The sequence below is a fragment of the Crotalus tigris genome, unplaced genomic scaffold (genome assembly GCF_016545835.1).
Source record: "Crotalus tigris isolate CLP2741 ecotype Arizona unplaced genomic scaffold, ASM1654583v1 scf7180000018030.5226217, whole genome shotgun sequence".
Taxonomy (NCBI): Eukaryota; Metazoa; Chordata; class Lepidosauria; order Squamata; family Viperidae; genus Crotalus; species Crotalus tigris.
The window spans coordinates 2,419,067-2,443,091 of NW_024096786.1; the positions used below are offsets into that span (position 1 = coordinate 2,419,067).

The 24,025-nt window shown below is 36.0% G+C and overlaps 1 protein-coding gene across 5 annotated transcripts in view; it reads left to right on the plus strand.

Annotated features, from left to right (window-relative positions):
* Positions 1-24,025, plus strand: part of UTRN (utrophin) — a 348,263-nt gene that overhangs the window by 279,012 nt on the left and 45,226 nt on the right. For all 5 annotated transcript variants that reach the window (XM_039346845.1, XM_039346844.1, XM_039346843.1 and 2 more), the window contains 5 exons: positions 812-890; positions 1,741-1,801; positions 13,947-14,008; positions 16,054-16,128; positions 21,710-21,911. In XM_039346845.1, the coding sequence (XP_039202779.1) occupies positions 812-890; positions 1,741-1,801; positions 13,947-14,008; positions 16,054-16,128; positions 21,710-21,911 (479 nt within the window). The remainder of the gene's footprint in view (positions 1-811; positions 891-1,740; positions 1,802-13,946; positions 14,009-16,053; positions 16,129-21,709; positions 21,912-24,025) is intronic.

Sequence of the window (24,025 nt, forward strand, 5' to 3'; positions counted from 1 at the left end):
TATGCTAATGCTTCATTAGAATAGCCTTTAAAGCCATTTGAGAAGACAGTTAGGTGCCATGTAAAATATTTTGGGTTTCATTAGCGCCCACAGGAGCTCTTTAGTTAGAAAATAACTGATAGAGCTGTTTACAAAAAATCATGATTAAGCCCCTGTTCTGAGAAATTTCTAAACATATTTTTCTTCCATTTCAATCTAATTTGAAGGGCTAGAAACATTTGTTATACCTTACAAAGATTTGATTGAGTAGTTTTGCATACGTTCATCCAGCTTAATTGGCAAACCAGGAGAATGTTGACCCATAACGTCAATCACTAAGCAGCATGCTCAATATGGTTTCTTGTAAAGATCAATAAAATCAAAATAAGGCATGTTGACTGCAGAAACGTAGACAAGGGAAGAAATGAACATTTCAGTAGACCAGTGTTTCCCAAACTTGACAATTTTAAGGCATGTGGACTTCAACTCCCAGAATTCCACAGCCAGCGTTGCTGGCTGTGGAATTCTGGGAGTTGAAGTCCTCATGCCTTAAAATTGTCAAGTTTGGGAAACACTGCAGTAGACCGTATTAGACACTAAGAAGGACATTATTTAATATTGATTTGTAATGCTTACAGAAGAGTCATTACTAGCTTCTATTTAAACATTATAAACGGAAGAAGATTTAGAAGGAGATAATATTTTCTCTTTAAACTCTGTTTGCAAAAATGAATCATAAACCACTGTTTGTCTTGTTGGCTGTATGTATTGGCTTGGTATGATCAGTTGAAAGCTTATTACTGCTTTTCCTTGTTTGTATTTTTATATGCAGATATCGGTAGATGATCGCATTAAACTACTACAAGAAATACATCATGATTATGGACCTGAATCTCAAGATTTTCTTTCCAGTAAGTATTAATGAAATTGGTTAATGAGGACTCTAATAGTAGATCAATGAAGTACTTCAAAGGTTCTTAATTTTCTTTTTATCCCTAGTGTGCTTATATTTTAATAACTGGCCTTCGAGGAAAATATAGAACAAAATGATTGTCACGTATGGAAGATCCTTTCAGAGACATTTTCAGAAAGACAATTCTCACAGAATGACAGTTTAGAATTACAATTAAATTGTGCTTAGACGATATCGGAAGCAAGTTTACAAGCGCTGGACAGGAAACAAAAGATGATATAGAGTTAATATATGACTTTGGACATAATATTAAATCTTGATTAAAAACTACAGTCCTAGGGTGACCTTTTCACAGTTTTACAAAATGTTCATAGATCTGTCCTCAAGTACTTGTAACAACTATGGGAATTGAGTATGTGTGTCAAGAAATAAAAACTAACTGAAAAAATATTCTAGAAAGATATATTTTTAAAGTAGAATCAGTGTATGCACTCACAACTTTGCAAGCCAAGATTCATAAAAGAAGAGGGAAAGTTCCCAAACCAAAGGATAGATAATTACGTGGTATACTGGGCCTGTTCATTATTAAGTGGATTGGAATGGGCCAAGTTCTCTTCTAAATAAGTGGTTCTTCATCAACAATTGTTTTAAACTGGAGATTATTTAACATGAGTAGTGTTGATTTTGAGGATAAATGCTAAAAAAAAAAAAAAACTGTTCAGGAGAATTTACTCCCAGAGTTTGGAATATTTCTTCCCATTCAGCCTCTTTGTACAAGTATGCCTATTTGTAAATAATAAATTAATACTTTCTTGGTTTATTTATTTCCATTTTTTTTATTTCTATAGCCTCTGTACAACTACCGTGGCAGAGATCAGTGTCTCATAACAGTGTTCCATACTATATTAAGTAAGTTGGTATTTGTTCTCATAATTACGTTAGAATAAAATGCATGGGATTTTTTAAAAGCACCATTCATGTTCAGATGTCCTTCCTTATATTGGTCATATAATTAGACAAGACAGGAATGCTTTGGGTGGAGGTACCTGTCCATATAAATAAAAAAAATGGAGTAGAGTTGCACTCCTCCAAAAAAATCTGTTGAATATCTATTTGGACTCGCTGCTGTCTGTGGAAGCAAAGGATTGCAACAGTAGCCAGGAACACCTTTGTTATCTTTGGCTTGAAAAGTTTTGCGGTCTGAACTCATTTAAGGAAAGTTATAACCAGTCTGGTCCACTGTACAATTGCTGTACCTGAGGTTACACCTAAAAACTTTAGTTTATATGAAACATAGCCACTTGAGTCTTTGTTATGTCTATACAACAAGCTAATAGTATCTTTGTATACTTTGTACTAGCTAGCAATGTTTTTCTGGAGATGTGATGATGGCAGTGATGTAGGCTATTACTGTCATATTTAATAGAATCTTATCAAATACTAAGTAAAACACTTATGGAATTACTCTCAAGAGATGGAGGTTTTATTTCACCTATGCCTGCTTCCCCAATTCCTGCCTCTTTCTGCTTTCCTCAGGTTATCGAGTTCTTTGAGGCCTTTCACAGCAGCTGCTACAGCTTAATGTCAGGCCTACCCTTTAGGTATCTCTCTTTATCCCTAACCTAATTGTGATTAGAGGGAACACCTGATTTGCATTAGCAAACCTGGTTGAGAAATAAGGGAATGTACCCTTTCTAAAATGTAGCCTTATGAATTCTGGGTATGGCTCTAGCTGTGAGTTCAAGGCCAAGGATGCAAAATGGCAATTCTCTCTACAAATGGCCAGAGGTAGATAAGGAAGATAAGCAGATTTGAGGCATTATTGAAGTTTGGTACAAGTAGATATTGCTTTCGTTGCAGAATGGTATTGGAGCTTATGAGACATTAGATGCTTCTATCTGCCATGTCTGGGAGTGGACTCTATAATTCATGGTCACCATGTCAACCCTGGATACTTTTGAGATCATTTTGGCTCCAACTTGTAGAAGCTAACACACTAGACTTGGATTTCTCTTGGAACAGATGAACAATTTGAGGGCAGAGGACTCTCTAAGTCTCTTCCATTGAAGATTGTCATCTTTGGAGGCCAAAGGATCAAGCCTTCTCAGTCTTCCCTTTCAAAAACAGATTATATCCTGCCTTGTTAGGCTTTAGGATAACTGTTAAAGCATGGTTTTGAAGAGAGTTTTGGGAATGGCATGGCTGTGAGTAATGAGGTCCATTGGGAGCTTGTTTTAATGCTTGATAGTTCCTGGTGCCAGTGTTTTTGTATTTTGTCATGCTGTTCATTTTGATTTTTTAATCTTATTAGCATAAGAGGGGAATATAAATAGGTCAGTCCTTTTGGATTGTTGACAGCACATCAATATAAATAAACAGTTTACAATGGCTTTGAACTGACGGTTTTAATGGTACTTGCTGATGATAGGCATTATAAAACTATTTCAATGTTAACTGGCTGACTGAAAATGTTCATATTTAATGTGATTTAATGACTATTTGATATTGCCTTGTTTTTGTTTGCTTACTTGCTGTTTGGCTTGATTTTTTATTCTATATCTCTACTCAAATGAGGACTCCAGCCAGCAAAGATGTTGTAAGTGATTACTATATAATGCTGTGTGCTATCACAGGGGGCTATAATTGTGGCTAAAGATTTTTTAAAAGTAGAAATATTGCCATAATTAGTCTCAGTAATTGAATTTGTCTACCTGCTTTGTTAAGCTTTATTTTCTAATCAACGCTGGTAGTTGCAGGGAATAGAACAACAGTTTGCAGGGGTCTATATCCTGTCTGATGGTATCAGAAATTCTATTAACTTAATGATACTACTTTTACATTAAATTAAGGTGTTTAAGAAACTTCTGGAAAAGATAACTGAAGTTAAATTTCTAGGTTAAAGAGAATGTTTTAATACTTTGTCTTGAACACAATATGAATTGTGTTTGTATTTTTTGTCAGAAAATGACTTGGAACTGAGTTTTATTGTGTGTAAAGAGATTCATGTCTAAAAACATCTCAGTGTTGCTTTCTCCTTGCTTAGTTTATTACTTCAAAATAGTCAACCATTTTAATTCCTGTCAATAGATTGAATTTTCTTGATATCCAGAAGCTGGACTACAAACAACCTTGTTCAGCACACAGTCAAATATCCCAAGCCATCATACTGGCCTAACCAATAAATGTCAGATGATTTATTCCAGAAGCACAACATAGTACAGACAGAATTGTATTTGAACTGGGGAAAAAAGTACAAAGGCAGGCATTCTATCAAAGCACAAGATTCATTTTCTTCTTAGCTTATCAATTAAAGCCCCATGTAAATTCCCAAGGCCTCTAAATCAGGAGAGGCCTCTCCATTTCAAGATTTAATAGGGTTTATTCTTAACTCAAGCATCCTTAATTATGGCTCTGGGCTTACTCTGTTGAAAGGATTGGTAGAGTCCATAGAATCCCATTGATTAAATTGGAAAATTCCTAAATGACAGATTAACTAAGATCATGGATTTAGATGTTTCATTTTTTCCCCCAGTTTGTAGCAGACTAAGATGTTTTCACAAAAGAATATAATAGATCCTCTGCAATTTTAACTCTTTAAACTTTGGAGAGTGTAAGAGGCAGTACTGTTAAAGCTAGCTAAGGATTAAGTGGGCCACATATCATAATTTATAAGCATTCTTCAAAAGAAATCATACTTAGTCTCTTGCCCTTGCCTGTAACAGTCCTTTTATGCATAGACAACAGAAATCGATTTTGAAGTCAGATTTACATTATTATATATTCTCAGTTTCTTGATGGATGGGCTAGTGAGACAATCAGCAGCAGTGGCAGAAAGGTCCTTTGATGATTGCTGGGATTTGTCTGTTCACAGGATAATTGGCAACAGTAATGAAAAGACTTCAGTTCCCCAGTCTTTTCCCTCAAATGCAGAAATTGACTGCAAGTTAATTTTTTAAATTCTGTGTCTGGATAGACTAAGGACGGGGTTTCAAACTGCCAGCCTACGGGCTGGATACATCATAGCAAAACCGCGCCCACCCCATTACCGCAATGGCAAAAAAGATGCGATACGTGACATTGTGAGTTTGACATCCCTGGACTAAGGCAGTGGTGGCAAACCTATGGCACAGGTGCCAGAGGCGGCACTCGGAGCCCTCTCTGTGGGCAAATGTGCCGTTGCCCCAGCATTGTCTCCGCCTGTGACCCCCTCCTCACCAGCAACCCTCCTGGAGGAGAGTCGCCCCCGAGCATGGCCCACGCGGAGCAGCGCAGACAAGGACATGGCAGCCAGGCAGTGTAGACAAGACTCTGCCCTTATGCCCCAAAGCACAGTTGAAGCTGCGGGGCGCGGGCAGAGGGTGTGGCTGCCATGGCACTGCTGGGCTGCCTGGACGATCTGCGGGGGGCCCTGGAGGCGGTGAGTGGCCTTGCAGGCAGGCAGGGTGGGGCGGAGTGGGGTGGGGCAGGGGGTGGGTGGGGCGGGGCAGGGGGTGGGACAGGGGTGGGGCCAGTTTTTGGGCACTCAGTCTCTAAAAGTTTTGCCATCACTGGACTAAGGCATCCAAAGCCTTGCATCTTGTAGGTCCTCTAATTATTATTTCTATGGCCCTTATGCTTTCTAAAGAACAGGCAATATGAAATTAATTTACTTACACCTTTTTATTATTTTGTTCTCAAACTCAATTTACTTTAAAAATGTGACCCCGAATCCATATAGTAGCCAATCTAATTTGAAGCAAAAGGTCTACTGATTAGTATCTTCCCTTTCTCACCTCTTGCCTTTCAGTCATGTTTTGGTTTTTCTCTTCTGATCTAGCTAGATTTTTTTTCCTGTAAGCAAAAATATTAGATGTGAATTCTAAGGGCAAGGGAGAATGATACTAGGTATTTTGTTTTGGGCCATATGCAACCTGAAAAGTAAGCAATAACAAACGGAGAAGTATAACGTAGTGATTAAAGTGTTGACCTAGATGTAAGAATACAACTGTGGAAATTACTGGGTTGCTATCTCTCAGCATAAGCAACTCGATTGATTGATTTGGGATATGCTTCTCAGTAAAAGAAGGAATATAAATGCAATAATACAATTACATAAAATAAATGGGAGAACAAATGATAGGTGTAACTCAGAATAGTTGGAGACAGTGAGGACCCTTTCTTAACTGGACAGTTTGGCAGAACAAGCAAAGAGTTAAAGGAATGATAGTTGGAGCAAGAAGGAAGAATAACATCCTGTTCCTTAGCCAACATGTGGAGATTAATTATGATTCTCATGTCATTTGCATTCTGGGGAAATCTGTGTTGGGAATGGGAAAGTGACAGACCTATGCTTTAGAAGTGTATAGGTGAGGTGGGATAGCACTATTAAGCCGATCAGAGTTTCTAAGGGAAGCAAGAAAGAAGCAGGGAATTCTATTCCCCACATTAAAACTGGAGGCCATATAATAAATCTGAGTAGGAGATTTAAGATGGATGAGAGGAAACATTTATTCATCCAGCATATAATTACTTTGGGGAATATACTGCCACAATCCTGGCCTTGGCTGCTAGTTTAGAAGAATTAAGGACTAGACAGATTCCTAGAAGACAAGCCAATGGTTGTTACTCACTTTGATTACTGGGTATGTTTTCCAGGCACGGGATAGTCCATTTCTGCATATGGACAACAATGTGATAGAAAGGCTATCTTGAGTTCCTATTTGTGGTCTTCCTAAATGCTTCTGCTAATGCGTTAGATAGAATGCTAAATGGATGAGCTTAAGTCTGATCCAATAGGACTATTCTCATGTTCTCATTCTTATGTTTTGGGTTAGGAATTAGCCATGTCAACAATTTATGCAGTAGCCTGATTTTATATGCCCAAAAGAGTAGATGGAGAACAGAATGGCTAATAAAATGTAATCATTCAAGTTTACTACTGCATATCCTTCTGAGATCGATGAGACCTATTTCCAGGGAAGCCAATATAAAATTATATAAATAAGAAAGCAGAGAATTGATTTGAGGCAACAAAAGCTATTGAAATCTTGCTTACTTCTGGCAGCAAATGTTGTAAAAATAGAAGGTTGTTATTGACCAATCCTGATGAGCTGAACTTTTTTTCAGTGCAGTCAAAACTGTGTGCAAGATGAGCTAAAAGTTGCATCTAAAAGCACAGAAAAGTTTTACACAGCTGTGTAAATTCCTATCTTGTCACATATTGCTCACGCCTGCTGTACTTTTTTGTCCCATTATCTCAATTCCCATCTCCTACATAGCCAATCAAGCAAGTTCCACAGAAAAGTTTCTTTGTTTGAGTGCATTTATTTTTGGTTTCTGGCAAAAACCAACCATTGCAGACAATGGATTTGCTTAATAGCTGCGGGATTTGCTTAAGGAATTTGCTTTAGGATTGTTGCAAAAAAGGTCATAAAATTGGTATCGTCACATGGTGATCTGCTTAATGACCAGCACAATTTATAACTGTAATTCCAGGCTCAATTTTGGTCATAAGTTGAGGATTACCCATATTCATTTTCAATGGACTGCATTTCAGAGAATACATTGAATCTTGGAAGATCCCTTAGAGCAGGGGTGTCAAACTGCCGGCCCGCGGACCGGATGCGTCACAACGAAACCACGCCCATCCCATTGCTGGCAATGGGAAAAAAGTCACGATACATCGCGACATGTCACGTGTTGTTGCGAGTTTGACACCCCTGCTTTAGAGGATCTTATTCTCAAAGACAAAGATTCCTGAATTTGCAGTAGCTAATGCGGATCTCTGCGGATTAGTGAAGTCAGGATGGATCAGAAACTCTTAAATTTCTAAAAATGCATGGTTTTGTATAGCTGATCAAAGGTTACAACAATTGTCAGGGCTTTGTAGTTGATGGGAGAAAGCTATAGTGCATTGGATGTAATTATAGAATGGAAAAGATGAAGGGATCGTAGAGACTGTCTAATTCAATCCTCTGCCCAGTGAAAGAATCTTCTACAGCATCCACAAAAGATGGCCAAGCAACCTCTGTTTAAATACCAGCAACGATTTAATGTTGACTGTCCCTGGAACATTTTATCTGAATCTTGGAGACTACCTAAGTTATATAATGTATAGTTTTTCAGATTAGTTTTTATAATTTATTCTGAGTCCATAACATGGATTTTTCTGGCCACCTTTTGAATTTGGTGCATAGATCAAGGACATGGAGTTCAGCTTTTGCAAAAATACTTCAGATACAAGGAAAAGGAACTGTCCTTTTGAAAGCATATGTAATCATGTACCTTTACTTGACTCAGTTTAGAAGTTTATTTCATTTTTAATCTCTTTCTTGTGTTCAGTGATAATCGTTTTGATGCTTCTGCATTTATGTGCTCCATTTATTGACCAGAGATCAAGGAGACAGAGGCTAGTTTTTCAGTTGTCAAATTTAGATGCTTTTAAGTAAAGTCGAAAATGAGTTGATGAAAAATAGACCCAATGGGTCCAGCATAACAAGCAGAAATAAAAACACAGCTAGAAAAAAAATTACTGATTTACTGCTATTTGTAATAGACACGATCAATTTAGATAAATGGTTATCAGAATAAGAAACTGATTTCTCTAAACCAATTTTATATTAAATGAATGTTATATGCTTATGGCAAACATATCTGGATGATAGCAAAACTTATTACAGTTTTATTTTTAAATTTATTATGTCAAACTAAACAGCAGAATAACTATCAAATCAGACAATCTTTATTACAGCCATAGACCAGCATAAGAGGATGGAGTACAATCATTAATAAAAGTATAGAAGTATAATAAAGAAAAGGCATAAAACATGCACAGTATGTAAAAGTCATGTAAACTATATAAACTAAAAACTAAAAGTGTATATTAAAGCATAAAAACTATAAAAAAATTAAAAAGTGAGAATCTAAAAGAAGACATGGTATTATTAAAAAGGTACAGGAGAATATGAGAGAGACAGACAGACAGACCGAGAACCCTATTATGACACATGAGTAACCACTGAGTCTAATTTATAATGTTGAGTCCCAAATATGAGCCTCAAGTCTTCATCACACAGATTTTAGGGTACATAGACTTGACAATGCTATATGCTGTAGCAAGATTGGTATTCAAAATCTGCAGGGAATGTCTCATGCACTTTGGATATTTTTGACATAATTATACAATAAGACTATTATAAATGTTTATGGTACAACACTGGAGAAGTATGTGCTCTGTTGTTTCTATGTGTCCAGAAATGTAAGGGCATAGCTACTCCAAATAGGGAGTCTTCCTTTATGGACCCTCAAGGATGGCTGAATGGACAGCATGCTTAAGAGCTTCCATTTTGGATGGGAGATACCTGATGAATTTGCTGACAAAGTTTAGGATCGTAGTTAGGACAGAGAGGTACTCTGTATTTGTTATGCACTGTTTGATGCTTTGTCCTATCATAATCCATGCTAAGTAGAATTCTTCAGGAGATGTCTAAAAATGACATTGTAGTTGCTGTTCTATTTTCCAAACAAATAGGAATTCATTGCTATTCATTACTATTCATACTTAGAGGGGCAAGAACCATGGATTTATGTTTCAGGAAGACAAATCCCAGATGAATGCTGGAAAAACTTCCCAAAAGTAAGAGGAGTTCAGCAATGAAACCATTTAATTATCCATAGACCTTCCATGGTTAGGACGCTGGGTTGGAGGTTAGCAAACCCGTGTTTGAGACCCGAGTGCTGCCGTGGAGTGGAGTGAGCTCCTGTCCTTTGCTCCTACTCCCAACTGGGCAGCCCTAGGCAATGGTGATGTCATGGCTAATCTTTCAACCTGGAAGTGCCCTGGTGCTTCTGACATGAGTGCAAAGCAATTACTCATGGAGGTGTTGACTTTCCCTTTAGTTTAAGCAAAGGCTAGACAGTCAACTGTCAGGGATGGTTTTGTTTGGGTTCTTGAACTGAGTGGAGTGACTCAGTGATCCATTCCAAGAATCTGGATGCGACCTTGTAGAGATTCTATTATTTTGCATGACCGTGCATCTTAAACATGTTAAGCCATATTTCCGATATTTGATAGAGTCCTTGATTCTGAGTTTTGAATTGGGTATGTTTGCCTTTGAAGTATATATTCTTTAAAATATTGTGTGGTTAAGGGGTTGAGCAAAGCCTCCGTCTTTCTGCTGTCACTTTAAATGAACAGAATGAAAATCCATGTTGGATGTTTTAGAAAGGACAGGGATGTCTCAGCACTATGAAAAGTTAGTGCACAATAGGAAGCCTGGAAAATAAATTTTTAGAGACATGAGAAACCTGCCTTTGAAATCCTGTTTTTACGATGTTGTAAAGCTACTAGCATTTTCTTTGTAATTTTTCAAGGCTGATGAAATACTTGATCTATATCTTAGATCAATTTTATTCTACCCTTAAAATTCGGAAGAGAAATATATATTTCTGTGAGTAGCAACTTAAATCTAAAGTTTTGCTTTCTACTTTATAGCACTTAACATAGAAATTTTAGTTTGCTAAACAGTTTTTATTATATTATGCTTTCTCTTCTGATATTCACAGAACTAGTCAAGAGCACATGTAAAGATAGTCAACCCACTGGATAATTTTGGTTTGTTAAAATTTAAGTCTGCAATCAACAAATAACATTTTTGTGTGAGAGAATTGAATAATTATTGAAACATATTACTCAGCACTAAATAGAACATATTTCCTGTTTTTTTCCTCACTAGTAGCAAACAAAATAGCTTATTAGAAAAAAAGACATTTAACTCTTCACTTAATTATGTTTATCCAGAATTTGATATTAATCTCTCCACTAATTGATAAGCCATAGTAAATAGATTTAAACTTACATTTTTAGCAGAAGTTGCTCACAGAAATGAAATATAAACCTGAAATAAGGTAATAGTTTATTAACTTAAGAGTATTTGCAAGATCAGCTAGATTGGAGCTGTCTTGCTAAGTCAGGGGTCTTCCAACTTGGCCCTTTTATGACTTGTGGACTTCAACTCCCAGAATTCCTCAGCCAGCATAGCTGGCTGAGGAATTCTGGGAGTTGAAGTCCACAAGTCATAAAAGGGCCAAGTTGGAAGACCCCTATGCTAAGTACTCTGAGAGTTACTTGAGTTGCTGCAGGATCGAAATGAAATTAATTCCTTTTAAACAGAATTATTTATTTATTTACAGGCATGACATTCATTAAAGGTTTTAAAATAATAGTTAACAAAGACATTCTGTGTTCCAGTTAGGAGAGTTGGAAAAATGGATGCCACTTCCATTGCACTGTCAGAATAGCTTATAGTGCCTGGGATGAAAAGTATGCAATAAGAAAACCCCCCAAGTGGGGAAGAAAATGGAGGTGCCTACAGTATCTCTGCAAAATTCTGCTCTACGTATCAATGTGGGGCTTTTAGCAATGATGGCATTCTTATACTAGCAGCATAAAAAAAGTCAAAAAAGGCATGCAGAGAAACATACAGCAACAGCACAAATCCTAAATCGTCACATATAGATATAAAAAAAGTAATCTTCCTTGGGTGAGTGATTTGGCATTGATTGATACAGAGATTATATTATTTTATTACTTGCACTGCTCTTTATAGGTACACAATAATATACAATAATGTTAAGTTTAAATTTTATAAGTAGTGTGTGAAAGTCCAAGGTCAGTGTCTGAGGAAATTAGAATGGCAGGGTGATAGACCTCCACTAAATGAAGGAAAGAAATCTTACGTCTTAGGAAATAAATAACAATTTCTGAGCAATTTTTCAAGCCATCAGCAATTTAGTACAATAGGACATTAAGGAGACAGCTTGGGAATCAGTGAATCCACAGCCAATTTATTTTCTTTAGATAAATGGATCAGCTACATCAACTGAATTAGCAGTCGAGTAATACAGCACTGGTGCCATATTACTTTATTTGGGTGGAATTGAGCAATGAAGATGGATGTAAAGATTGGGGAGTAAATGATCAGTTAAAAGTGGAAGCAGTGATGGCTGAAAACTGAGCTCTGGAGGGTAACAAAACTATTCTCTGTGAACTAGAAATGTTTTCTAGTTCTCCATTTTGACATCAGTAAAAAATACATCACTATTTCTTTCTAACCATGGCTAGGTAGGCAGTGAAAATTTATTTTCTCATTGATTTTGGCCATCAATATTATTATTTAGCTGAGTGTAACTTACTTATTGGAACAGGTTTAAAGAGGAGAATATAATGTATTGTTTCATTAAATAATGCTTAATTTGCTAACATATACTCAGTTTATGAGCATTATATAATATTGGATGTTTGAAATATTTTTTTTAAATATAACCTACTGTAGCTAATGAGATTAGTTTTTCAATTATGCTGAAATAAAATAAGGTGTATTATTTGAATGAAATAATAGATTGATTATATATCATCAGGTCACTGCTGACCACATACATTGATTTTCTCCATGATGATTTGTCCCTACCTGATTGTTCAAGTCTCCCATTAGTGCATTCATTGCCATTAAAACTGGGTCCATCCAACTTGCTGCTGGTCATCCTCTTCTTTTCTTTCCTTCTACCTTTCCCAGCATAACAGCCTTCTCCAGATAGCCCGGTCTTTGTAAAATGTGATCGAAGTAGGATAATTTGAATCTGATCACTTGTGCAGTGAATGAGAGCTCTGGGTTGATTAGTTTGATGACCCATTTGTTGTCCATAGTCTTTGCTGTCCATGGTATTTCAGGAGTCTTCTCCAACACAAAGCATCAATACTCTTTCTATTCTGTGTCTTCAAAGTTCAACTTTCATTTCCATAAAATATCACAAGGAATACCATTGCTTCATATTTCTGATATTTGTAGATATAGACATATAACTGCATCTGAATATCTTTTCCAAGGTCTTCTTGGCTATTGTAAAAAGTGCTGATCTGTGACTTATTTCTTGACTGCATGATGGTTGATTTAAAAGGCAGAAGCTATCCACCCCTTCAATAGCTTCACTGTTAATTCTGAGATTAATTTTTCTATCTGTTGTTATTAGTGTGTTTTTGCTAATATTTAATTTTAGTCCTTTTTTTCCCCACTGTGTGCTTGATTTTTATTACTAGGCCTTGAAGATCCTTTACAGTGTTTGCTATCAGGGTAATGTCATCAACATAATGCATGTTATTGGTGTTTCATCCCAACTGTCACTAAACAAGATAGTTGTTAAGTGAGCTAGAACCATTTTACAACTTTTTATACCATAGTTGTTAAGCAAATTACTGCAGTTGTTAAATTAATCATGTGTTTGTTAAGTGAATTTGGTTTCCCCATTGGCTTGGCTTGTCAGAAGATTGTTGACCTGGACTTAGGGGAGAATGAATACGTGCAGATGGGCCCGCTCTTTCTGGCCACATGCAAACCCATGATTGCAAGGTCATGAAAGATCAGCAAAGGAAACATCCAATATTCTAACCCACCCGGAAACATATGGTGCCTTGGGGAAATACCCAAACCACCCAAAAGGGAAAAAAGTCACGAAAAGTCGCGACACGTCATGTGACATTGCAAGTTTGACACCCCTAATCTTGGACACTGCAACCACCATAAATATGTATCACTTGCCAAGCATTGAAATTTTGATCATGTGACCGTGGGGATGCTGCAAGTGTCATCATGTAAAAAGTCATAAATTACTTTTTTTCCATGCTGTTATAATTGCGAATGGTCACTAAATGGGTGTAAATTGGGGACTGCCTGTACTAAAAATAATAAAAATCTGAGAAATGTAGAGCCAGGATTCAAAGAACTAGTCTTATTCCATAAAGATATAATACATGCTCTTCAGATAAGAGATTCTGCTATTATAGTAAAAAGTACTTGTTAAATCTCCCATGTCCCAACATCATCATTTCATGTTGTGTAATTGATACATGTATTTACACTACAAAAGTTTGGAACTTATTTCAGTATAGAGCCATAACTGTCTGGATTCCTGAAATTTGGTCATTATATATTAACAATATAATTGTTATTTTCAGGCAAATTGTTTATTATATTTTTGCTTCCTAGTGATTAAAAATAATACTCATCTTTCTTTCTTGCAGTCATCACACTCAAACAACATCCTGGGATCACCCTAAAATGACTGAACTATTCCAATCACTATGTAAGTGCCCTTAAAACTAAAGCCTCTCCACTTTTTTTCCCACTTATATGAATTTTTTTTTGTGATCCTTAAGGACATTGTGCCTCCTTAATATTCACTAGGAATATTATATGCCTTTTCGTTAACATATATTATATGCCTTTTAGTTAATATATCTCACCAAGATATGTTGCAATTTAGACAGAATTTTGGTAAAATGGTTATATTTATTCCTAAAAAAAAAAGGCATGGCATCCCATTCATTTGAATAGAAATATTTTCCAAAATATACTTGATGACACTCTTAAGGCAGGGATCCTCAAACTTGGCAACTTTAAGACTTCTGGACTTCAATTCCCAGAATTCCTCAGCCAGGCACACTGGTTGAGGAATTCTGAGAGTTGAAGTCCACAAGTCTTAAAGTTGCCAAGGTTGAGGACCCCTGCTCTAAGAAATTTAATTTGGCTAGTGTTTCTTTAATTATAAATTCAAGGCATAAGAACTGCAAGATGAAAGCAGTACATGACTTTTAGTAGCCAGAGTACCCAGAGTTGTGGAATGGTTAAGGTGCTGAGTTTATGGTTGGTTTCAAATCTGCCTCAAAACATCCATGAGGTGGATGTTTTGAAAAAGTAAAGCCAGCACAGTAGAGCGAGAGACTGCAGAACTCATGTTTAAAAGTTGTAGGCTATCCCAGAGAGTCATTTTTAAAAAAGGGTTTTATTAATTAACACTTTACTATTGCTAATTCATTGGATGCTTGTAACCTATCTCATATGCATGTACATAACACACTTTTCTCCCTCTGACCTGTAACATCCCAGCTGAAATCGTACATCTGTTCAACCATTCCATGTATCTGATGAAGTGAACTACAGTTTACAAAAGCATAAATTACTAGTCTGAAAATGTGCTACTAGATACCTTCTAAATCTCAGCAATGAATGTTCACAGGATGATTTTAGGCCCATCATCTTCTCTTAGCAACCTTGGCTCTTTTATGACTCATGGACTTCAACTCCCAGAATTCCTGAGCCAGCCATGCTAAGGGGAAAGGGAGAGGTTTCCAAGCTGAGCCATGCTGACTCAGGAATTCTGGGAGTTGAAGTCCATAAGTCACAAAAGAGCCAAGGTTGCCTACCCCTGGTTTAGCCCAACCTATCTCATTTTTTTTTTTAAAAAAAAAAACAAGGGTGAAAAAGTGAAAGTGAAAGTTTCTGGAGAAAAGGCTGGAAATAAACATTCTAAGAACAGCTATCAAGGATTTCTGTTCAATGCATTATTAGCACTTCTTATTTGGTTCTGAATACATTGAAATTAAGAACCATACAGTTAGAGATTAACCATGTGGCCCCTTTCCATAGAATTCAAATCTAATGGAAAGTTGCTACCAGTGTATATTTATCAAGTTTTGATTGTGAAGACCTGGAATTGTGAGAGTTGCCACTAGGAGCCTCTGAGGACCTTATCAGAAATATACCATGGAGAGGGCTGGTGCAGGGCAGAGTGTAATACTAAAGATCAAGGTCTCATGCACTTCTGAAAGGCTTAGGAATGGCTGTTGGAGTATCTCCAAGGGTTGTCATTAAAAAAGAAACACCTTCACTATATTTGACTTAATTTGCAGTGAATCAGATCAATTCACTTTTTCAATCTACTACTTTGTTCTGATCTATTTTTGAAATACAATCCTTAGTATAGTTGTCCATGGCCTCTTGCATATCTCCATGTTACAGCAACTAGCCTGTTTTGGATTGTAACATAAATTGTTTTTTTTTTCTCATCTGAATACATGCATGTAAATGTTATTACAATATTCAAAGTAAACCTGTCTAAAATGTTAAACAGCTGCCATTATCCTATTCATTTTTTTCTGAACAGGAACTAACTCTAAACCTCTCATTTGATTTGTAGTGCTGCATTCCTATTTTCTCTTTTTCTCTTAATTAATTAAGAAAAGAATGAACTATTGATTGATACACTATTGATGCATTTTATTCAATCTGACAACAAATGTTTGATGATATTGGGCTAATGCTTACTTTCTCTTCTTTGGCTTTTTTTAGCTGATTTGAACAACGTGCGTTTTTCTGCTTACCGTACAGCCATCAAGATCCGGAAACTACAAAAAGCCTTGCGTTGTAAGTATGCTTTTTAAAATTCATTATTTCTTTATTGTCTCAGAAAGCAAAGTTATCCTGAAGAATCTGGAGATAAGTTTCTTAAACTGCAGATTTTGATATTCAAAATGGTAATTCTAATCACTCCTAGCCTGAATCACTCTTCACTTAATTTGCATCACTTGTGTCACTGTTTTGGAATGACAGCGATTCAGACTCTTATCGCTTTGAGTTTAGATGCCTGCAAGGCACACGTCATGGAATGATTGCTTTATAAAGATTCAGAAATTGCAATTGTTCCCAAATGCAATAGCACAGCTGCTGACGGGAGTAAGCTGCTTCAGTGGCATAACACCTATGCTGTGGAATCCATTCATCTTCCACATTTAACTGGAGGCAAAGTGATTTAGGACTTTTCCTCTGATAAAACTTGTTGAACTGGACTTAGAGGAAGGTCTTCTTGGTAATTGCTCCTGCCCCTTGAAGCATCTTTCCTCAGAGGTCCAAAATGGGTCCCTATATACTGTCATTCTGGAAGGCTTTTAAAAATATTTTATTTTGAAGAGTCTCCAGAGTTCAGTGGTGTGCTTGCATGTCATTGCTGGTAGGAGGAGATATTACTTTATTTATTTGAGTTTTATATTACTTTGTGATCATTTACTGTATGTTGCTATGGCTAATTTGTTTTATGGATATAATCCATCTATATATCCAAAAAGGATATAAATCATTTTGAATTTCAGGGTATACAAACTGTAAATTAGTAAATAAATAACAAACTTGATGCCGAGGAAATGTATGGATGATACAGTTCGAAGCAATTAAAGTAGATAGGTAATAGAAAATGAGAAGAAGAGGGCAAGATGGTATAGAAAGAGCTGTCCCTGATTCCTTTTGGAGCAAAATATATGTTGAGGGAGGAAAAAACACATCATATTGTCTACTCTGTAGAGCAGGGGTGTCAAACTGCCGGCCTATGGGCCGGACGTGTCAGAACGAAACTATGCCCACCCCATTGCCGGCAATGGGGACAAAGCTCCCGATATGTTGCGCGGCGTCACTTGATGTTGCGAATTTCACATGTCTGCTGTAGAGGAACAGCATGAATAGGGAAATTCCCTTGCTATTTGCTGAAAAAACTATTAAAGCATATGTAAGTACATCTTTAGTGAGCTAAAGCCTTTTGGATTCCTGGTAGTAGGTTATGCTTTTAAATAAACACACCGTTTTTTTTCCTTTTAAAAAGTAATCCCTGCATCTGCAGAAATAATCTCCCAAGAGATTACACAGCAGGCGAGGTATTTGACTAATGTTTGCATTATTGAAATGTCCAAGTATACCTAGAAGTCCACAGCTGTCTTTTTCAATCTCTCAGCTGTTTATTTTATTTTGCTAGGCAGCAGCCACATCTTCTGCTTTTCTTTTATCATGGATTACACTGACAATTTATGTTCATAAAGGCAAATCAGGTTTCCAAAAGCTATCAACTTGGTATTTATACAGATAGCTGAAACTGCAATAGTATATTCATTTCTGTATTGCATGGTGTGAATGCAGTCATAGGGATAATTATATGTAAATCCACTATAGAAATCCTCTTGTAATATATAGTTCAGTAAAGTAAATAAAAGGGATAAGATAATTTTATTGTCATTTACTGGTATACACAGTGGAATACATGTCCAGCTCTCGAAATAAGAAATGCCCCACATTGAACAATATCATTAAAAAGTAAAATTTGAAATATATAAAAAGCATATGGATGGATGGATGGATGGATGGATAGATGGATGGATGGATAAATGGACAGATGGATAGTTAGATAGTTAGTTAGTTAGTTAGTTAGTTAGTTAGTTATTTCTATTGGTTAAGGCACCTGACTAGAAAGCAGAAGACCATGGATTCTAGTCCCGCCTTGGCCATGAAAGCCAGTTGGGTGACCTAAGGTCAATCAACTTTCTCTCAGCCCAATTCATCTCACAGGGATATTGTCATGGAGGAGGGGGAAGGAGGAGCAAGGTGTATTAACTATATTTGTCACCTTGACTTATTTGTAAAAATAATAGAGGCAGGATACAAGTAAATAAATAATGCTGAAAAACATAGAAAATCTGTTGTCTGATATATTGGCTTGCAACTGTCAAATATTGAACCAATGTGTTTTTGGACTTCTGGTCTTTTAAACAAAAGTTCTCTTTGATTATTCAGTGAGACATTCTTTTGAGATATAAAATGGCACTAGAACTCGTTGAAACATCGAGTGTTCTGTAGACAGATAATGAAGGAAAGATAGTGATGAAACACTTCTGGCACTGAGAACTAGGTTAATCACTTTTATTTTTAGTTTTGTCTTCCCAGAATAAAAAAGTAAGGTTTCCCTGTTCATAAATAAATTACTGGAAATCTCTTTAGTTTGGATGTTGTATAGAATGACTATAAATGACTGAGGTCAAAAATCTTGTTTGGCTGCCAGGCCTCACTGAATCCAAATCCAATTTTGTTCTTTTAAACTAATCTCTCTGAAGCAGAAATGCTAACAGGTGTACTTTTTTTCTTTTTTTCCTTTCCAACAGCTCTGACAATAAAATATTTTATAATCTCTGCGCAGAAATAAGCAGTCACTATATTAGTTATTAAATGTATTTAATTCAACAACAGATCTTTTAAACAACACTACATTTTCAGTTATTATCAACATGGTTTTTAAAGCTGGTCGCCTATCTCTATTTGGGATAGGTAAAGTGGAATAAATATTGTATATTTTATTATCAGAAGGCACCAAAAATAAGTTAAAGAACTTTAATTTGGGGACAGTAATTCTCTAACATGTAAATTTGGATGAACAGCTCTGCAGTGCTTCCACTTTAGGTATCACCCAAACCAAGCAATCATGTATGGTCTGTTGAAATGGGAAATAGTTACTATAATTTAACTCTCCAAGAGTGCCAGACTATATACAGGTAGTCCTCAACTTATAACCACAACAGAGCCCAAAATTTCCATTGCTAAGAAAGACAGTTGTTAAGTGAGTTGTGTCCCATTGTACAACCTTTTTTTCCATGGTTGTTAAGTGAATTACTGCAGTTGTTAAGTGAATCTGACTCTCCCATTGACTTTGTTTTCAGAAGCCATCGGGGTAGGTTACAGACAGTGCTCACATGACCTTGGGACAATGCAACTGTCATAAACACAAGGCAGTTGTCAAGTGCCCGAATTTTGATCTCATGACTGTGGGGATGCTGCAATAGTCACAAGACACAAGATGCTGCAATAGTCACAAGTATGGAAAACGGTCATGAGTCACTTTTTTCAGTGATCAAATTGTCACTAAATGAATGGTGTGTGTGTGTGTGTGTGTGTGTGTGTGTGTGTGTGTGTGAGAGAGAGAGAGAGAGAGAGAGAGAGAGAGAGAGAAGATTAATGCTTATATAACATGTTGTATTCTAGTAAAAGGGAACACTGTAATTTAACATTAAAACTTTTGGTTCAAATGGGAAAAAAAAGAAAAGAAAACCCAAACCTAAATTCATTGTACAGGATTTTCAAACCAGATTGAGAAAAAGTCACTTTTTGACAATTTTGAGATATATGGATATAGTCATACTGTCTACATTTTTAAGTAAGACAGTGTCAAGCTCATAGGCATTTGCAAAGGCAGTAGAATGTTTCAAGAAAACAAGCTAACGATTTTGCAAGCAGGTGACATAATGCAGTAGAAGAAGAATAAGTACGAGAAAAAGAGTGAGAAAGATCATGCTAGTTTTATCTCTACCAGAAGATGGATGCTGATCAACATCTTATTTGAACTAGCAATTGTGAATAATTTCAGTCCAATTTTGATTCCTGCACAGTATAATATAATTGTGTGGGAAAAACAAGATTATACTTAATTGTATTTTTAATTTTATTATGGCATGCATCAGGCATAATTGGGAATTGTGGAAAAAGAAATGAAATTGCCTCCTGAGATTTCTGTAAAAGAAGGGAATCAGAATTATGTGAGAGAAATACTAACACTGGGATTTTGTTTATTGCCAGTGCTGCATCAGTGGTAGCAATGTTTGGCAACCCTTTTCTACCCTACTATTATAACCAGCTTTTCTGTCCAATTCCATATCGGTGATATGTAATAATTTATCACTCATCCTAGAACTTGCAAAGATATTTATATTTAATATGATGCTTACACTGATTCATATAAAAAAGTTTGAAAGAAACTAAATATTAATGTTCCAGATGTACATATCAGGTGAAAAGAATATGAAGACAACATTCTGTTTGCAAAAAAAAAAAAAAAAATTGTTTCTAGGAAAAGGTGTCTCTAAAGATTATGTAACCATTTGGCTTCCAGTTTAAATCCTCTTTATCCCCATGAAAAGCCTGTCTCTATAATTTAAGAATACTTGGAGAAAAAAATCATGAAGAGCTTTATGTCCCCTCCTATCTCATTGTATAGATGATAATTAGTTTCCCATAATCACTATTGTAACTACAGATCCTTTTGAAATTAATACATATTGTTGTCATCAGCTATGACAAAAATGGAAGCTTCCATGATGGATGACTACCACTTTATACGTGCAAAGCTCCATTTTCATGTTTTTCAAGATCATTAAGGGATTTTAAATGATATATCATTTTGCATGCTCTGCTTAGCACTGTTGGGTGCCAGTATGCAAAGCAATTCGTGAATCCTGTCTAGATATCTTTGAAATCAAGATGATTAATACTTGTTTACTTGTTGTACCCAGAAGCCATCCCAGTTTAGAATTCTTGGCAGAAATGATGCTTCTTATCAGAAATATTGAGTCTTGAACTTTGTCAGAATATTGAGGCTTTTCACCAGTCACAAAGGCTATCTTTTAAAATATCGTTATCCACATTTTAAAGGTTTTATCTGAGCTTTCATGTAGTTAAAAAGCCTGGGAAGATAAAAACATTTTGATCCTATGCCACAAAGATATCAACACCGGGATCAAGGAAATTTTCTTTTGGAGAAATACCACTCTCAAACCTGTATGCTTTATTTGGTTGATTTCCCAGTAGGTGTGCCATTTGAAATAAAAAAAAATATTGTCTGTTTTTCTTAAAGCTGCTACATATTTATAAATCTTGTTCATGCGTGTTAAATTATTCTACACACGAGTACATTGATGTGTTGCTTTCTGAGAATTATAATCTAGGGTGCCATCAGATGGTTAGCTACCCTTAGTATTATTTGCACACAGAATATTATAACATATCAAAAGCAATAAATAGATAAAATGAAGATGGCATACATGACTGAAATTGTGCTGGATATGGATGTGAATGACACAGCATCCTAGCTCAGGTATTTCTCATTGCAGTAAACCAAATTTCAAACAAGATTAAATGTTAAAGGATTTCTTCATGTGCATCTATAAAGCAGATGGCTTTGGACTGTTAAACGCAGACTGCTTATATAAATACTTTTATTTAACATCATGAGTTGAAAAATAACTGAGAAAATGCTTCTTGAGCTGTAATATTGCTTTGGGTTAGAGAATTCATATAATTGTGATAAAAGAAATATCTTTCAGTTGGCATATATACATATATATATATACACATATTTTGCCAGTGGACCTCTTGGACTTAAACTCAACGAATGAAGCTTTTAAACAGCACAAATTGATTCAGAATGATCAGCTCCTTTGCGTTCAGGATATCATCAGCTGCCTCACTACGATTTACAGTGGAATGGAAGAGAAGCACGAGGATCTTGTGAACATTCCACTCTGCGTAGATATGTCTCTCAACTGGCTACTCAATGTTTATGATAGGTAAGTGTGAGATGTTCATCAAAGCGTTTAAATGCACCAACGCCCTTTTATTGTTCCATGTGGGAAAGATAAAACAAATCTCTCATATTTGTAAAGCTTTTTTTCCCTAAAACCAATAAAGAACTCAAATGTATCTACTAAATTCTGCTTGATAGATACCCCTGATTACTATTTTCAGAAGGCTAAATACCTTAAATCAGGGGTCCTCAAACTTGGCCACGTTAAGACTTGTGGACTTCAACTCCCAGAATTTCTCAGTCTTAAAGTGGCCAAGTTTGAGGACCCCTGCCTTAAATGAAAGCAGATCTAAAAATTGTTAGGTGCCTAGTTTTATGGGAAGAAGGGGCCACGGAGATTTGAATGCAATTACAGAATTCAATGGGTCCTCAATATTTTGTTTCATATGGAACCTTGCTTAGTCTTTTTATAACTCCCTGTTACTTTCCATGTTGTACAGTATGTGTTCAAGCCAATGCAAAGTTTACTCTTTCCTGTAAAATTCCCTAGCAGTAAAATGATTATGCGTAACTTTAACATTTTTGCAAGTGGGCTTGGTTTGTTTCTAATTTATCACCTAACATGCTCATGGTTTATATCATTGATGTATACCATTTTTAAATAATTACCCACCTACAGATGCCATCTGCTTCTTTCATGCTATTAATCTGGAATTTAATTAGCATCTGTAAGACATGCTTACTGATGTTTATGGCCGTTGTAAGACATTAAGTGAAAACAATTGACAGCAACACCTATTGTCTTTTGTATTTCTGTCACATTAAGAATTATTTATTCCTCACATTAAGTCAGTAGACAGAACAAAAGTGAAATTTAATATCGCCAAATATTATTTTCAAAGATTCATATATTTTAGAATCCATTAACATCTGCTCTGTAAAATGCTCCAGCCTTAAACATAAGCCTATAAATATTTGAATTGCAAATATAGTTTAAGTGTGTAATACTGAAAACATAGTAATGTACTGGAGCTAAAAAAATAGCATGAGAAATTAGAATCCTTACCACTGATTTCCTTCTGGAAGAATTTCCAGCAGTGCCAAACATTAAAGACTATCTGAATGAGGTGAATTGTTTCATAGAGAGTTGAAAAGAAAAATTGGTTGCCTGTAAATGGCAGAAATGAATGACCTTGGGAGACCAAAGAAACTGTAGACTAGGCAACCATCATGCCCATGAAAACAAAAAGGATATAGGTAGCATTTCAGAAAGGACCCTCTCTAGTTTTTAGGAAAGTAAAAATAACGAAGGGGAAAATTACTTTCAGACTTGCAAAATTCTGTTTCTATTTCTGTAACTTTACAATAAAGGTAGTGTCAGTAATCATGGTTGTTGTTCTTGTTTGGACTAGTTTGAAGGGCTGAGAATGCCTGAAAATCAGATAGTGGACATTAACAACCCTATTTTACAAATGTTCCAGTAGAGCATTTTAAGAAGAAGTATTTAGATAACATCAAAAGCAGATTATTTTATTAAAAATATTTCTTGCATTGACTCTGAGCTTGTACATTGTCTGACCTGTCCCAAGGTTCATATGATAAGCACAATTAAAAAATCCAAACATGGCACTTTCCATAGATCATTGTGCAATCAAATGAATTTGTCCAATGTCAGTAGCAAGTTTAGAGGTTTAGTCAGCCAGACATCATTAGATCTAGACAAAGCTTTGTAGGAGGTCCAACAAGGTGACAAGTCAGTGTATGCAATTGAGGTGTCACAGAAAGACACATGTGTATCATTGATCTGAATTCAGCTGGCATTGCTGAGAGCTCATTGCAGAACTAGACTACTTAAGATTAATACTTAAGTAAATGTTAATACTGAGGTAGTTTCTTCTTGTCTCTGCCTACTGACTCTTAATAAATATTGCCATAAATAGATTGGGCTTTAAGGTTGTATCTCCATAGTGAATCCTGTTGTCTCAATGGCTATGAACCTATTTATATAGAAGGTCAGTAATGGAGAAAGAGAAAATACACTACAGAAGCTGGGTTAATACTCAAAAATTTGAGTAGATCTGGGTCATAACTTGGAGATATTAGCCCAGAGAAATCCTAAGACAATCCAATGTCACAGTAACCAGGCTGAAGCACACA